General features: G+C 37.9%; 1 protein-coding gene across 1 annotated transcript; it reads left to right on the top strand.

Annotated features, from left to right (window-relative positions):
• Nucleotides 1–105: 105 nt before the first annotated feature.
• On the top strand, nt 106–6,213 carry LOC133314270 (lysine-specific demethylase JMJ25-like). The gene is made up of 9 exons (XM_061515716.1): nt 106–702; nt 819–934; nt 1,397–1,496; nt 1,583–1,739; nt 2,290–2,353; nt 2,432–3,170; nt 3,871–4,200; nt 4,702–5,193; nt 6,112–6,213. Exons 1-9 carry the CDS (start codon nt 106–108, stop codon nt 6,211–6,213), a joined length of 2,697 nt encoding a protein of 898 aa, XP_061371700.1.
• The last annotated feature ends 11,650 nt before the right edge of the window (nt 6,214–17,863 follow it).

Raw genomic sequence — 17,863 nt, 5'->3', positions numbered from 1 at the left:
AAAAAAATTAAAAAAATCCTTTTAAACAATGCAACTTATTAATTCGGAAGGAAGAGGGAAATAAGTAAACCCTAACAGCAATCACCACTCTCTTGAACTCTCTCCATGGCACGCGGAGGGAACACAGTGACTGAGGAACCCATTCCTCTTGATGCAAACGCAACTCATCAAGAAGCACAACACGGTGATGAAGGCGCCGCCGAAATGGTGAAAATCGATGAAAATGCTGAGTTCTTGAACGGTGAAGGTTCTGCTAAAGCGGTGAAAGAAGGTTCTTCTTCTTCTTCTCGTCAAGTTGTTGTGAAAAAGAAGCGAGGAAGGAAGAAAGGGCAACGGAACAAAGTGAGAGAGGAAGCCATTCCTCTGGACTCAAACGCAACTCATCAAGAAACACTACACGGTGATGGAGGCGCCTCCAAAATGGTGAAAATCGATGAAAATGCTGAGTTCTTGAACCGTGAAGGTTCTGGTAAAGCGGAGAAAGAAGGTTCTTCTTCTTTTGGTCAAGTTGTTGTGAGAAAGAAGCGCGGAAGAAAGAGTAAAGCGAAGAAAGAAGAAGAAGAAGAACTTGTAAGTGGAAATAAGAGAGGTAAGAAAAATGATTCTTCTGTAAGCGAAGACGTTCAGAATCATTATGCTTTTAGGGACCGTAAAGACAACAACAAAAGGGAGATTATGCCAAAAATCAACAAAGACCGTAAAGTAACATCAACATCTCTTTGCTCATTCATTATTCTTTCATGTTTGAGTTTGGTGTCACAATATGAGTTGTGGTTATTATTTTTTTCTTCTTCCTGTTTCTGTTTCGTAATGAACAGTGGATCGAAGAGGAGTCCTTAATGTGCCATCAATGTCAGAGAAATGATAAAGGCAGGGTTGTGAGGTGCAAAAGTTGTAAGAGTAAAAGATATTGCATACCCTGTTTAAATAATTGGTATTACTTACTTTCACTCTCTTTCGCTTTGTTCATTTTTTTGTCGTTGTATGTTGTTAGTTATTGTGTTTTTCAATATGCCTTGTTCGCCTCCATGTCCATTGTGCACTGCCAGGTACAAATCCATTGAAGGAATTGAATTGAAATATATTTAACTTTATTATATATTTTTTTTTAAATAGATTATTGGAAGGAAATGAAATGACAAACCCATGTGTGAACGCAGCCTTCTTTTGGTTACCCAAACTTCGAATCATTTGTGTGGGGAGTTTGAAGAAATTAAATATGATATAATTATCTGCTACTATTTCTTATATTAGGAAAATAAAGTCATAATTTAGAGGAAACATTACAATATCAATTTCCTGAAAAGTTATTGCAAAGATTACAAATTTAGATTTTGGTTGATGAAAGCTTGACTGATATTGTCAGTCCTTGATATTTTTTCTGTGCCTTGTGAAGGTATCCTCACTTGAAAGAGGATGATATTGCTGAGAAATGTCCTGTCTGCTGTGGTAATTGTAATTGCAAAGCATGCTTGCGATCCAAGGAACTTATTAAAGTCAGTTCTGTGCCCCCTTCTAGTTTCGCTTTTCCTGTGATTTTCTGTATTCCACATTTAAAATGAGACCATTTGGTTTACTGCAGGAAATGAAGAAAGTTGTGGAAACCAATAAAGATGGGAAAACCAAAAAAGATGAGGAGATTGAGCACCATAAGTATTTGCTGAAAGCACTTCTTCCGTACTTAAGACAGTTGGATGAAGAACAAATGATTGAGAAGGAGATAGAAGCTAAGATAAGAGGTATTTTTTCCTTGAGGAGTCTCAATTGGGGTTACTGATGCATGGATCAATGTTGCTCTGTGAATAAACGAATTTGGTGCTGATGCAAAGTTAGGTTTGATTATTGTATGTGTGTTCCAGTACTTCATTATCCTACACGCTACTAAACCATTGTATTAAAGTGATGTCATGAAGCCACAGTTCTCTTTGCTTTCTGTAGGTTGACTGCAAAAGAGAAAAGATTGTCTGTTTTAAAAGCTTTGATAAACTTTTGGCTTTTGAACAGCCTTCCTGTTGCAGCCTATTTCTTCTAGTTTCCCCCCCTCTATGTATGTGGTTTGCTTTGCGGGTGTTTCCTTCTTCTTTTTTTAGAATTAATCTCTCTCTCTCTCTCTGGGAGTCTGGGTGTTTGGAATAGTTACCTGTTTAATATCCTAATTTGAATTATTTTTCTTGTTTGCAAGTGGCAGCATAGCTTGACTTTGTATCTCATCTCATGCCCCAGTCAGGGTTCTGTTCTAGTTCCATATCTTTTTCACTGTTTAATTTGCTTTTGGGATGTTCACTACAGGGCTCTCGCTCTCAGAGCTAAATATAGAAAAAGCAGATTACTCTATGGATGAGCGTGTATACTGGTTGGGATTTATCTGATTTCTTATTTTTTTCAGTTATCCTCATATTATTTAGTTGTTGACTTAACACTCTTTTTGTAGTGACAACTGCAAAACATCAATATTTGATTACCACAGAAGCTGTACAAAATGCTCTTTTGATCTTTGTCTGATCTGTTGCCGTGAGCTTCGTAGTGGGCAGCTTTTAGGTGGTGGAGATCCAATTGAGTTAGAGTTTGTCTTCCGAGGTCGTGGTTATTTGCATGGTGAAGAAGAAAAAAGAAAGGAAGAAGGCAAAACATCACATGCTGATGCTAAGCCTGGGATTCGTGAATGGTCAAGGTTTGAGTGGCGTGCAGAAAGTGATGGTAGCATTCCTTGTCCAAAAGTCAACGATGCATGCAACCATAGCTTTCTTGAACTGAGAAGCATATTTGGTCCAAATGATATCTCTGAGTTAGTATGTAAAGCAGAAGAACTGGCCAAAGCGTATAAGCTTCAAGATGCAGTTGAGACTCTTGACAATTGGTGTTCATGTTTGAAGCGGGGTGGAAACACAGATGTTAGATATAATAATATGAGGAAGGTGGCTTCTCGTGAAGATTCCAGTGACAATTGTTTATACTGTCCTAGGGCTGTAGATCTACAGCATGAGGATTTAAGGCATTTTCAATGGCATTGGAACAAAGGGGAGCCTGTCATTGTTAGCAATGTACTTGAATGCACATTTGGTTTAAGCTGGGAACCACTTGTCATGTGGCGTGCATTCCGTCAGATAACGAACACCAAACATCATCAACATTTGGATGTGAAGGCAATTGATTGCTTAGATTGGTGTGAGGTTTGTTTAATTTCTCAATATTGAACTCAAGAGGGCTTTTTGCATAAATTCCGCTGTTTACCTTCATTCTCATGAAATTTATTTCTAATTTATTTAATGTCAATAGTTTTTCTAACTGGAATTGATTTGCTTGAAAATGGCATTAAGAGAATAATTCTATTGTTGCAATTCTTTTTTAACTTTTTTGAACTTCCTATACGTTGTCTGAATTTGGTAACCCCATCTTTTCTGGATTGAGAAAAGTTTCAGTGCATTTAATATTGTCAATTACTTAAATTCATAGATTACATCAGAACTGAATGTCCTAGAAAGATTTTGGGAAGTATTGAACCGATCACAACTTTTTTGGTGGATAGTTCCTCTAAGTCTCAAACTTTCAATTCTTGTTGCTTGCTGCATGGTGTCTCTCCCAATGTTGTCAACAATATGGTATTGTGTGATCAATTTATACTGCTATTATTATTATTATAATTATTGTCATCTTCCTCTTAGTTTTGGATTTCATTCCATATCTTTTCATCTTTTCTTACAACTTAATCTCATTATCTTGCTGTCTGTTGTCCCTCTTTGTTTCACTGTTTTTGCTTCACTACCCAGATCCTGCTTTGTTTTACTAATGCTTAATTAACTTTTAGTTTACTTGTTTATTCTGTTGTTGGTGATTTCTGCATTTTTTATTTGAGTTGTTGATTAAATACAGCGAGAGATTAATATCCATCAATTCTTCACTGGTTACACAAATGGTCGTAAGGATTGGCTTGATTGGCCTCAAGTATTGAAATTAAAAGATTGGCCTCCTTCTAATTTATTTGAGGAACGTTTACCTCGTCATTGTGCTGAGTTCATATATTCCTTGCCCTATAAGGAATATACAGATCCTCTCAGAGGTGCTCTTAACCTTGCTGTGAAGTTGCCTCAGCGTTGTCTAAAGCCACACATGGGGCCAAAAACATATATTGCGTATGGATTTGTTCCGGAGCTTGGGCGTGGTGATTCTGTGACTAAGCTCCATTGTGATATGTCTGATGCAGTATGCTTTATATCCTTAATTCTTTCTTGGCTTTTTTTTTAAAAGGATTTCATGTGAGTTATTTGAATTTTTTTGGTTGTTATATTTAAATAGAGTATCGTAAGGTGCATAGTTTGTAGGATTGTAAGCCATTGCATTTCTCTGTTTTGTTTCTTACTATCAGATCGTGGTTTCAAATCTGTCATAATTTTTTTGTTCAGTGCATTTTCTTCAATCCATAAACTCTCATTTGATTTTATATTTGATGGGTTATTCCACCGTTGTTTTAATAACTCATAATTTGAAATATTAATCATGATATGATTCGTGGCTTAATAACATAAGTATTTATGGACTTGAAATTAATGATACCTTTGGTTTAAAGAAATTTGTAATCTGCATATACTTTCATCAGTTGCATGGTTTTTCGTGGTCAAATATTTGTTAGTGCTTTTTATTTATTGCATGGCTTCTCATTTATGAAGAAAATGAAATGTCGTTTTTTTAATCTGGTTGTTTTAGGTAAATGTGTTGACTCATATAGCTGAAGTGAAATTGGATTCTAAACAACTTACTGCCATTGAGAAATTGAAACAAAAGCACCTTGAGCAAGACAAAAGGGAGCTACGCAGAGATGATCAGGGTGGAGAAACTGATGTTGACATGTTGGGTAATTCATCTTCTAATGTAAATGCTTCTGAAAAGCAAAATAGTGTTCAAGCCATGGAACATGAAAGTGGATTATGTGATGGAAAAGTGGTTGAGCAGTTTCATCAACCCTCTGGTGGGAATGAGGTTGCCATTGCTAACGAGGATGATCTTTCATGTGGGTCCGAGCTCAAAGAGGTTGAGAAAGAGAAATTGAAGCAAGAAAACAGTATGTTAGTTGGGGGAGATGCTTCAGAAGGTGCTCTCTGGGATATTTTTCGTAGACAGGATGTACCTAAACTGCAGGAATATCTGATGAAGCATTTCAGAGAGTTCAGGCATGTCCATTGCAGTCCTTTAAAGCAGGTAACTTAGTAAAATGATTTTCCGTTATCTATCTGGATGTTCGTTGTCATCTTGAGTCCTAATAAAGCTTGGTTCGCACAAAGTAATACTGCTTGGACATACTTTTATAACTTACCTTATATTTGTATTATTTGGAGATTTGCATCCTGATAACATTGACATTATCCCATATTTTCTTCTGGTAAAAATTTCATGAAATATACATGTCATAAAGGTTTGGGCGAAGGATCAAGCTGCTGACAAATAATAGTTGTGAATAGTTATTTTGAGAATGGAAATAAATGATTTCTGTTTAATCAAGTCAATGTATTATCATTGGTAACAAATTATGTTGGTGTGATCAGCCATATTGAAACATATCATACTATGAAGCACCGACTCCGACACGGCGTTTTCGATACATTTCCAATATGTTCTCAATACGACCGTTAATTCGTCGATACGATACAATACATTTCCGATACGCGTATCCGATACGTTGGAAAAAAAAATTCGGAGTATCGGTGCTTCATATTATCATATATGGTCTGATACAAATTATTTAATTAATGTACCTTTCATTAAGATAACAATAGATACTTTTCAGAAACAAAAGCAGCAAAATGCATTATTGGTGTAGTTACCAGTCCTAGATGGTCATTGGTTGTTTAAATGAATATCTTTGGTTTTGGCAATTTCGAATTTTTTATTTGGCAATTCATAACTACTGTATGTAGATATGTGATCAGTCTGATAGTCCACTCAATATGCATGTACATTTTTTCTTGATTGGCATATCCTTCGATATTAGAGAAGTATCAGGAGGTACTTCAGCAGCAGTAATCTGCTGTACCCAATTTCAGAAAATTTGTTCTGTTAGTGTTAATGCTGAGGTGTAATACTTCTGTTAGCTTTCTGTCAGTTACAGTTTTGTTACAGGGCTGTCAGTTCTTGTTATTTCAGTTAGATCAGCCTAGCTTGCTCTGCAAGCCTCATCTGTATCTCTATAAATTGATCTCTGCAGATGCCAGAGCATCATAATGAAAAATGCCATCAGATCAGAACTTAGAATTCACTCTCGTTTTCTATCATTTCTTTCAGTTTACTATTTTCACGCTATCTTTCATATCTGTGATGGTATCAGAGCCCTCACAAGGGCCTGATCCACCAGTTCCAATAGCTTCCACACACATTCAATTTCTTGCATCCTTCCCTGATTCTCCACAGCGTAAAACCAAAGTCTAAGGTTTAAAATATGTCTTATACTATTATTGAATCCCCAAAGAGGAACAAGCATAAAATTTACAATGTTTAGGCCTAGCTTGAAATGATCGAGACATTATCCTCGTTGTCCACTGCTAGCCCTAACCTTCGAAACCTAGTTCACTGAAGGTCTGCTTCCCTGAAGGATCATTGCAACACATAAACACACACGCACAAACAGTCGGCAAAAGCTGATAATCCCAATCCAAGACACAATAAGAATAGTCATAACTCAATCAATTATCATAATCAACTCAAGCATTAATCAAGATATGTTATTTCTATTATTAATTTTATTTAGTTTCATTTAGTGGGAAGAGAACTATGGTAGACCCGGGAAACCCTGTTGCTAGCCACATATAATCAAAATTTGGCCATCATTACATGATTTTTGGAGAATTTTCTGGGCATAGGAATATGCCTCTGTTTTGGGATTTATGAACTGTCCTTGGAATTCCTGTAGTTCCACTGTAAACAGTTTTAAGGAATTAACTTACGTCAAGCATATCCGGAGTTATAGAACTCCAATTGAGGTGTGTGATATCTCGTTGGAAAGCTAGAAGAGTCTAGTGTAACATACTAAAAGATGAGAATTTATGGACAAGTAGTCCATCTGCAGTTTTAGAAAAACTGAGGGTATCTCAAGTCTGTAAAACGTCAAATTGTGTATTTAAGCTTTGTTGGTTTATGAGAACCACTTAGGATCTCTAAATAATTGTTGTATGATGTTTAGTCATAGCATTTATGTTTTCGCAATAGTTTTGAGTTATGATCACAACTTGTAAAATATTTAATATGGGTGTTTCGCTAAGTGCAAACATTATTAAAAAGAAAAAGTTTTCCCGTATTTCTAAATGAACTGCTGTGATTGTAACTGCGCTTAATATTATAATTGATGATAACATACTGGTCCGGTAACAGGGTTTACATCATGCATGAATTGACTAACAATACTAATTGCATAAGCTAGATCAGGTCTAGTATGAGCTAGATATATCAATCTTCCACTATTCGTTGAGTGTCCTTTGTCAATTGGAGGGCTCTCATATTCACTTTCTATTATGTGATTCTGCTCAATCGGAGTACCAGAAGGTTTAAATCCAAGTTTCCTGCTTCTTTAAGGAGGTCAAGAACATACTTCCGTTGACAAATAAATATCCCTTGCTTTGAATGAGCAACTTCTATTCTAAGAAAATATTTCAGTTTTCCAAGATCTTTAACTTCAAATTTAGCAGTCAGTCTTTTTTGTAGAGCACATCTCTCACATATATCATCCCTTGTTATAGTAATGTCATCAACATAAACTAGAAAGATAGTGATCTTACCTTTCTGAGAATGTTTAAAGAAAAGTGTATGATTTCCTTGACTTTGCTTGTACCCCAATGAAAGCATGACTTTGGTAAATTTTTAAATCAAGCACGCGGGATTGCTTTAAGCCATACAATGCCTTCTTTAACCTGCAAACTTTGTTATCTCCATTTGTAGAGTTAAATCTTAGTGGGATCTCTATGTAAATCTCATCTTCTAATTTGCCATTGAGGAAGGCATTTTTCAAATCAAATTGTTTTAAATCCCAATTAAAATGAGCGGCGAGGGACAATAGAATTCTTACAGTGTTCATTTTGACCATTGGAGCAAATGTTTCTTCATAATCAATGCCATAGGTTGCGTGTACCCCTTGGCAACTAGTCGAGCTTTATATTTTTCAAGAGTTCTATCAGAATTATACTTCGGAGTATACACCCATCTGCAACCTACTGCCTTTTTTCCATCTGGCCTCTCAACGACTTCCCATGTATAATTCTTCTCCAATGCATTCATCTCGTCACGCATGGCTTGAACCCAATTATCATCCTTTAATGCTTCATGTACTGATTTCGGGATTGAAATGGAGTCAAGTGTTGTAATAAAACTTCTTTGTTGCATAGAGAGATTCTTAGAGGTGACAAAATGAGAAATAGGGTGTTGAGTTCAAGACATTTCCCTTTTCTTACGGTACTGGGTAAGTCAACAGAATTAGTATCGGGCTCAGGAATAAAAGAAGTAGTTTATTCAGTACTTACCAATGGTTCAGGCGATTGCAGTTGCTGGTGGGACAGTGTGAGTTATTTCTTCCACTGGTACAATAGTCTTCCTTCTCATTGTCATGTAGTGTAATTACTGGAGTAGGAGATGATGTAGGTAACAGAAAGGGAGACTTAGACTCTGATGGGCCATGGGCCTAAAAGTTAGTGAAGTAGTTAGTTTGTTATGGAAACTATTCTAGAATATTCTCAAATAATAGGATATAAGGATGGGAGTGTGGGAGTGTGTGGCATGCATGAATTCAATACTGTTTTAGTGGGGAAAATTGGGAGACCTCTAGGGAACTCTTGAGCCAAGGTATTTGGTTTGAGGGGGAGTTGAGGCTTTCTGGGTTTATTTTTTGCATTTTATATTGTATTAGTGTATGTAAAAAGAGGCTATGCCTCTATTGTTAATAAATTCAGTAGAGTATTTTTCTGGGTTCCATCAATGTGGTATCAGAGAATGTCCGATCGGTGCTTATGGTCCAAATCAAAAAAAAAAAAAAATGGAATTCAGATTTACAGTGGTTCCAAAATTTTATGGAGAGGGGCATGGTTAATTGCTATGGAACAATATTTTCAAGAAAATAGAATAAAAAAAGAAGAACAATTGGCAGAAACTTTGAATGGGCTTAGAGGATGTGCATGCTACTGGTATATGCGTTGGAATCGTCATAATCCTAATGCAACATTGTGGGATTTTACCAAAGCATTTATAAGTGAATATCTACCTGAGATTTGGGTGGTAGATGACGAGGCAGAATCAGAGCATTCCACTCTAGAAGATAAAGAGGGAATAACAGCTCTAAAATTAGATCCAGCAATTGGTGGTGATGAAATAGCAAAAGAAGAAATCAAAATAGGAGAAGAAAAAGAAACAGTGAAAGAAACAGAAGTTGAAGAGGCAGAAAGGGAAGAAGCGGAAGACGCTGAAGTTGACGAAAAGGATGACGAAGATCCAGAAGCGGACGATGTAGAAGGAGCAGAAGATAAACACACGAAGGAGGAGATGGGAGCTGTAGTTCGCAGTGGCTCGACGGAAGAAATTGGAGTTGAAATCTGTTTGCACCCATTGATGGATTTGGAGCGCGTGAAGGCGGTGGCGCAACGATTCGAGGAGAGGGACGAAGTGTTACCTCATAGTCCTGGGCGTGGATTTGCTGAATCAAAAAGGCAATTTGGGCTGACCAGCAATGGAGCGGGTAATGGAGCGAGAAAAATGGGTCGACCCGCATTAATGAACAAACCCATTAATCAGCAAAGGGCAAGTGTGGTCCAAGATAATGGGCTGGGTCTTAACCCATGTCAGCGGCCTACTAATTTCCAACGAGGGTCCAATAGTAAGGGGGAGCTTCACAAAAATGGAGTCCAAATCAAAGACATAGGGAAACAGAGGGTGGCTTAGGTCTCGGGAAAAACACGAACGACGGAGGAGGGGGACATGGGTCTATGCTTGGTGGCGCTACAAAAAGGGAAAATGGTGGAGATCAAGGAGGGGCGCGATTCCAGCAACTGTCATCGAAAAAGATAACGGACAAGGTGTCCCATTTTCACCAAACCATGTGTGCAGTAAACAACAACCCCACATAATGTGGTTAGAAGCAGGAGTCGAAAGTGAGAATGGAGACGTTATATTGGCGCACGCCATCGGAGAAGAAGAGCTAGCTATGTGCTTGCATGTGCATAGTATGGTACGAGTAGAAGGGAAAGAAACAATGAGTGGGTATGTGGGCCGAAACAAAATAGGGCCTTGTGGGCCTGGAATGTTGACACTTTTAAAGGTTTGGGTTGGGGGAAGAGACACAAAATATTGGAAAAAAGCATTGGAATTTTGTCTAGAGGAAGTCGTAGAAAATGGTGTTGAAGGAGAACAAAGAGGCCCAATTAATCTTAGGGAACTGCCTTTCCAACTACTGTTATTTGGTTCAAGGAAAAAGATATGCCTTGCTGTGAATTTGGCTACAGTGCGGGTGCATAATGGAGGCAAGGGGGCAATGGGATCCAGCTGTCGCAAGTTTTTGGCTTCAAGGTCTACATGCTTCAGACAATGGGATCCTGGTGGAAGTTTTTTTTCACATCACCTATCCTCTTTCTTCACCTTGAGGACAAGGTGAATTTTAAAGGGAGAGTATTGATTGGCCATGGGCCTAAAAGTTAGTGAAGTAGTTAGTTTGTTATGGAAATTATTCTAGAATATTCTCAAATAATAGGATATAAGGAGGGGAGTGTGGGAGTGTGTGGCATGCATGAATTCAATACTGTTTTAGTGGGGAAAATTGGGAGACCTCTAGGGAACTCTTGAGCTTAGGTATTTGATTTGAGGTGGAGTTGATGCTTTCTGGGTTTATTTTCTGCATTTTATATTGTATTAGTGTATGTAAAAAGAGGCTATGCCTTAATGAATTCAGTAGAGTATTTTTCTGGGTTCCATCAGACTCAGAAAATGGATGAAGCTTCTATATTGTTCTCCCCCTGAAGCTGTGGGTGTAGAAAGTAGGACTCAGATTCATGGAAGCTAACATCCATAGAGAAAGAATTTACGACTTAGAGGGTGGTAAGTTTATTATCCTTTCTTGTTGGGAGCATAACCAAGGAAGACACACTTAAGGGCTTTAGGCTCTAATTTACTTCGATGCTGTTTATGGATATGGACAAAGGCAACACATCCAAAGACTCAAGATTGGAGACTCTGCATAATTGGAACAGAAGGAAAAAAGAGGTAATGAGATCAACAGGACTTACATGGCCAAGGATTCTGTAAGGTAAACAGTTGATCAAATAGGCTGCAGTTAATATAGCTTCTCCCCAGTAAGAGTTGGGTACAGATGGCTAAAACAATAATGCTCTGGTGACTTCAAGCAAATGTCGATTTTTTCTTTCAGCAACCCCATTCTGTTGAGGGGTAACCACGCATGTGAGTTCATGAACCATTTCTTTGTCTTTAATAAATTGGGAAAGACGCTGATTAACATATTTTGTACCATTATCTGATCTCAAGCGTTTGATACTTTTACCAAACTGAATTTCAATCATATAATAAAACTGGATAAACAACTGTGTTACCTCTGCCTTATCTTTCATCAAGAATATCCATGTTATCCGAGTATAATCATCAATAAAAGAGACAAATCACTTAGCACCAAAAATATTAGGTTCCTTGGAAGGTTTGCAAACATCAGAATGAATAATAGTAAAAGGTTCAACAATTTTTATTTCACTAGAAGGAAAGGATGCACGATAATGTTTTGCAAACCAATAGACATCACAATTAAAAAACTCAACAGACTGCGACACAAACAAAGACGGAAACATAGACTTAAGTAAACTAAAAGGAGGATGACCCAAGTGGTTGTTATGAAGCCAAATAAGAGAATCTGAAGTAGACTAACGAGTCATCAAAGTCTGAACCCGGTACCTTCTGCAGCAAATCTTGGAACCAGATAATACAATCCACCCTGCTCCTTAGCAACTCCAATTGTCTTTCCCGTGGTGAGATCCTGAAAAACACAATGAATAGAGAAAAAGGTTACAGTGCAATTCAGGTCTGTAGTAAGCTTATTAGTAGAAAGGAGATTGGTAGAAAGTTGGGGAATACGAAGAGCATTCTTGAGACACAGGGGGGTTGAATTTTAATTTTACCAGAACCTGCAACTAATGTGTGTGATCCATTAGCTATAGTTATAGTAGAGATACCAATAGTAGGATTATAAGAAAGAAAGGGTTGGTGCAGCAAGTCATATAATCCGTAGCACCAGAATCCACAATCCATGAAGTTTTGAAATCAGTGGAAGAAGCAATAAAAGAATGAGTGCATGAGTTCTTACCAGTCATAGCCAAAGCACCAGTACCAAAGGGCACGGAAGCACGGACACCTCAAAAAATAGGGAGCGTCGTGTCCGACACGATCCGACACGCCGACACGCGGTCAATTCGACACGTTGACCATTTCAACACGCGAATTTGACTGTGTCTGGCATGGTCAAATGGCATTTTCGTAAAAAACATAATATTTTTAAAAAAAAATTATATTTAAAAAAAAACAAATATATTAATAAAATTAATTTTTTTTTAAAAAATAACATTTAATTAAAAATTAACCTTTTCTATCGTGTCTCTCTCTCTCTGCCATCTTATCTTCTTGTTGTGGTCAGTGTGGTGTGGTATTGTGGTCTGGGAAAGGATTGGTAATCAACTTCCGAGTATTCTTTGGCAGTCTATTGATCATGTTGTCTTGGTTATTTTCTACTCTTTTCAGACATGCTATGAAGTGTGGGAGGAAGCCAAAAACCTCTACACTAATGATATCCGGAGCTCTATTCTATTATGTCTCAACTCATGCAGTTGTACAAATCATCTGATATTCAGATGGAGACATATATTGAGAAAAATCGATCTTTGATGTAGGCGTACTTGGACATGATGCCATAACCTTCTGATGCTTCTGTATATCGAAACAGGTGGAACGTCTCTTTATGGTAACCACTTTTTTTAGCCTTCCCGAGGAGTATGATGTTATTCGTGACACTATCTTGACTAGTGGGGATCCTAGTCTATCACTGACCTACCAACGCCTCTTGAATCTCAACAAGAAACCAATTACTGCTCTTGTTTCCCGTACTGACACTCGCAGGAACAGCGGTCGTGGTCGGGGCCCAGGCGGACGTGGTCAGAGACCTCATAATTATTGTTAGCAACTTGGTCATTTTGAAGATCGTTGTTACACGAAGTATCCTCACATGCGACCATCTTTTGCTACAAATATAGCTCAGTCAGACATTGCATCTTCTGCCTCAGTCTCTCTTTCAGCTGCGAATTATGCTACACTCCAGACTTTTCTCAGGAAGGCTTCTCCTCAGTCTCAGCCTTCCGCTCAAGATACTGGTATTCCCGTTGCTTGTGTCTCTCATTCTACATCACTTGGCCTTTGGATATTTGACTCAGGTGCTACCGATCATCCTTGTGGTAATAAGAAACTCTTTACATCTCTCACTTATTTTGATCATTTACCTTCTTTTACCCTTGCTGATGGAACCAAAGCCCCAGATCGTGGGATTGGACAAGCTCGTCTGACCTCTACCTTGACCTTGACATCTGTATGTTTGTTACATTCCTGGCATTCTGTCTAACTTAATTTCTATTAGTAAATTGATCCAATCTCTCACTTGCACCATTTATTTCTCTAACCATTTTGTTTCTCTGCAGGATCTGGGTACGGGGAAGATGATTGTAGTGGGTCGTGAGTCAAGGGGGCTTTACTATCTGGTTGTGCCTCGTCCTTTAGTGGCATGCTCTCTCGCAGAATCTCCAAAACTTATCCACAATCGCCTCGGTCATCCAAGTCTCTTGAAGATGCAGAAGATAGTTCCTCTGTTTTCGATCTTCAGTCTTAAGATTGTGTGACGTGTCAGCAGGGGAAGCATACACGCTCCTTCTTTGCCAGTCGAGTCAATAAACGAGTTGATGCTTCTTTCTCTTTTGTTCATTCAGATGTTTGGGGTCCAAGTCGTACTTTGTCTGTTTTAGGTTTTCGGTATTTTGTTACCTTTATTGTTGATTATTCCCGTTGTACTTGGATTTATTTAATAAAAAACCTTTTTCAGTTGTTTTCCATTCATAAAATGTTTCCTGCCGAGATTTATGCTCAAGTTAGTGTTTCTTTTCGTATTCTACGTAGTGATAATGCTAAGGAATATGTTTCTATTGAGTTTTCTAATTTCTTGGCTACACAGGTACTTTACATCAAACCACTTGTCCTCACACTCCATAACAAAATAGGGTGGCTGAACGTAAAAACAGACATTTCATTGAAATTTCCCATACCTTTCTTATTCATATGCAGGTTCCCCTTCACTTCTGGGCGGATGCTGTACTCATATCTTGTTTTCTCATCAATTGCATGCCTTTATTTGTGCTCAACAAAGATATCCCTCATAATCTATTGTTTCTATATGCTCCTCTTTATCCTCTCACTCCACATGTTTTTGGTTATACTTGTTTTGTTCATGATCTCACTCCTGGTAAGGACAAGTTAACATCCAAAGCCTTTGAGTGTATCTTTCTTGGTTATTCTCGTATTCAAAAAGGTTATCGTTGTTATTCTCCAGATCTTAAGCGTTATATTGTTTTCGCTTATGTCATTTTCCTTGATCAACAACCCTTTCATTCTATCCCAACTCAGTTGTCACAAGTTGATCAGGTTCTTCTTGTTCCTTTTCTTGACTTGTCTTTACCAGTTGTAGGTGACTCTTTCTCAGAGGAAAGACCTCTTGCCTCCATACCTGCAAACCGCCTTTTTCTCACCTATCAGCGTCGTCAGAAATTGCCTATTGTGGACTTGGCGTTACTCATCGCCTTCTCAGTCATCTCTTCCCCTCTGGCTCATTCACCAGAGGATCTACCCATTGCCCAAAGAAAAGGTATACGTGCTACTTGTAACCCTTATCCTTTTTATACCTTTTTAAGCTATGACCGTATTTCTACTTCTCATTACACCTTTGTTTCTAGTCTTTTTTTGGTTTCTATTCCTAAGACTACAGGTGAAGCATTTTCTCATCCACGGTGGGGCCAAGCGATGCTTGATGAGATGACTGCTCTTCATTTCAATGGCACTTGAGATCTTGTTTCTGCTTCTCCAGAGAAGTCTAACTTCAAACGGTGATATCCGGAGCAAACAAGAACTTTATGACTCATGTGATAGCTTGTTAGAAAGGTAATTAAGTCTAGAATAACATACTGAAAGATGAGGTTCGCGGCATGCGGTTCGTCCGCAGTAAATTAAAGACCAAACCATGTTCGGGTAGATAGAAAACGTAAAAGTGAGGTTTTAGCTAAGTGGATTAATGGGAACCCCATAGTGACTTGAGATAAGTGTTTTATGATATTTAGATAGTTTAAATAATTATTCCGCAAAGAGTTTACGGTTACGGTCACAGCTTTTATTTATTACGCTTTATTATTGTTTTAAATGCTCGCGTAATAAAAAGGAAAAAGTTTACTCGCATTTTTATAAATAAATTGTTGTAATTGTAACTGCGCTTAATATCATACTCAATGTTAACAATACCGGTGTACAACGGGTTGTTACAGTAAACATTTTTCTTCTAATTTATAAATGAATAGTATGACGTACCTCTATTGTCTTAACAAATAACTCAGAGACATCAAGCTTTCATGATATAGAGTTCTAAATATTGATGAACGAGCAGGTGTCATGTGAAAATCAAGTCCATCCATGTAACTCGGTAGCTGGATCTAGCTCGATAACATTCTTTAGCATCTCATTATTAAGATAAAGGGCACATTCACCCGTGCCAATGGGCGCAAGGTGACCTTATGTAACATCCCACATAATTAGGAAGCTTATTTAAATGCAATTATAGATGTGAATGCATGCTTTGAATTCGAATCATGAGTATGTGTAGGATAGGATTAATTTTAATTACAATATATGTAGAAACCCTAGTTACTACCTAGTGGGTACATGAAATAATAGTTATTAGTATATTACATGAGATAGGTGATCCATTAGGAAGTTAATTTTTGGACCCAATGATCTTTTAGGGCGACGGCCCAACCTCCTCATGGAGGACTTTTAATCAGCCCAAAATCTTTTATCCCTTAGCCTTTAACTAATCACTTAATCATCCAAGTGAAATCTGCATGGTTGATCCTCATTAGTCAAGTAGTACCACATGTCAACATCTATCCATCCCTATCTCTCCATTTCATGCGCCTAGTATAGTGAAAAAGCAAGTTGATTGCTTGTCATTGTATCCCAACTCAAGTCAGCCTCATACCTCCAATGCGCCCAATGAGAGTAAGTCAAATCTGATTTGTGCCATTTGGTGCATAATTTGGACCAACATATCCTAAAGCAATCTGCATGCATTGGTCAAGAAGCAACTCTCTCACCTCCCTTATCACTCATTGTGCGCCTTGTATGTAGAAAAACCAATCCGATTTGGTTGTTCTCTTGTGTTCAGAATACAATTAGCCCCTCATCTCCCTCAAAGCCGCAAGCATCCAAGAAGAACACCATAAACCTAAGCCTGCATTCCTTTTCCTTCTCCACTCCTTCGCAAATCGCAAGTCTAAGGAGAGGAACCTAACACTAAACATACATTTCCTTTCTTCTCTCTCTTGGCGCGGCTGAAACCCAAGCTCAAGGAGGTAAAGTATCCTCATTGTCTTCTTGTTTTCATCTACTCCATTCGGTTTTGATGAAGTTTTTCCCCTTGCATGCAGCTGAACATGCGCGTCCTTGGAGAGTAGGAAGGGTGAGGATACTTGCTTATTCCTTGGCGGTTGTTCTCTTTAACCGATTAGTGAAGCATTTGGGTACATGCTAGAGGGTGTAAATCGAAAATCAACTCTCCATCTCACCCTCACTGTTCGATTTTTAAAGGTATGCTAGGAGGACGTATTTTTGTCATCTTCTTTCCTTCCATTCTGTCTAGTTGGAGAACAACATGAATTCTTGGTGCATGCAAGCACCAAACCAATTTTTGAGCTTGGGAAATAGCTCTTCTTAATTTTCGGGACTGCACCTTGGATTAGCGAAAATTTTCAAGTCTTGCATGTGCTTACAATTATATAGACAGCATGCTAAATGACCCATTAGCTCACACTTAACTCATGTAGGTGATGTTTTTATTAAATGAAAGAAGAAACTCCAGGTTGATTGCCTAAAAATCGAATATATGTACATAGGAAACTATGATTTTGTCACTTACTAATGATGGGTAAAATAAACCCAAGTCAGAAATTTAATTAGTGTTTGAAGCATAAATGTCGATTAGGAAACACCAAGGATTAGGAGAAATGGAATTGCATGAGATGAATAGGAAACATATAAATTAGAATTCTAATTTGGTACCTTATTGTCTAGGTTTGCAAGCCTCTAGAAGAGTGGACTGATTTGGTGATATATTGGTTATAAATTTAAAGCCTCAAGGTAAGTGTTTGGTGGATTAATCTTTTGTGACTGTTAGTTTAGTTCATGAATTTTTGAATTGTTGCTCATGTGTCTCATATAAATTCTGTTGGAAAGTATTTATAATCTGCCTTTGGAGAGGACTTATTGGAATTCTGTTTTGGAGACACCATGTTCGAAATTTTGGTAGCATAGTCATGTGAACTATGATTTTCTGATTCTGATTTTTTTTTGTCATGCTCATGAACATCATGCATTAATCATATTGTCATGTGTGTGAAGCAAATTACAGCATAACATGCATCATTGTTCATGCAGTTTTGGAAACCGTAAAATTGTGAAAGAGAGCATATGTTTGAGCATACATCATATAGGCATCCCTCAGGTACCAGGGAGAAGGAACTGTGGCTCAGTTCGCATAGGCCTCAAT

The sequence above is a fragment of the Gastrolobium bilobum genome, unplaced genomic scaffold, assembly GCF_033153095.1.
Source record: "Gastrolobium bilobum isolate Gb01-03AN ecotype WA unplaced genomic scaffold, APGP_CSIRO_Gbil_v1 utg110327, whole genome shotgun sequence".
NCBI classification, from domain to species: domain Eukaryota; kingdom Viridiplantae; phylum Streptophyta; class Magnoliopsida; order Fabales; family Fabaceae; genus Gastrolobium; species Gastrolobium bilobum.
This window is presented reverse-complemented; position numbering and strand designations above follow the sequence as displayed.

What these genes read in the sequence shown, in the direction of transcription:
- LOC133314270 (XM_061515716.1), top strand. Translation starts at nt 106, where the DNA reads ATGGCACGCGGAGGGAACACAGTGACTGAGGAACCCATTCCTCTTGAT. An exon ending in GATAGAAGCTAAGATAAGAG is followed by an intron (nt 1,740 to 2,289) that starts GTATTTTTTCCT and finishes TGTTCACTACAG; the next exon opens with GGCTCTCGCTCTCAGAGCTA. An exon ending in ATTGTGATATGTCTGATGCA is followed by an intron (nt 4,201 to 4,701) that starts GTATGCTTTATA and finishes TGGTTGTTTTAG; the next exon opens with GTAAATGTGTTGACTCATAT.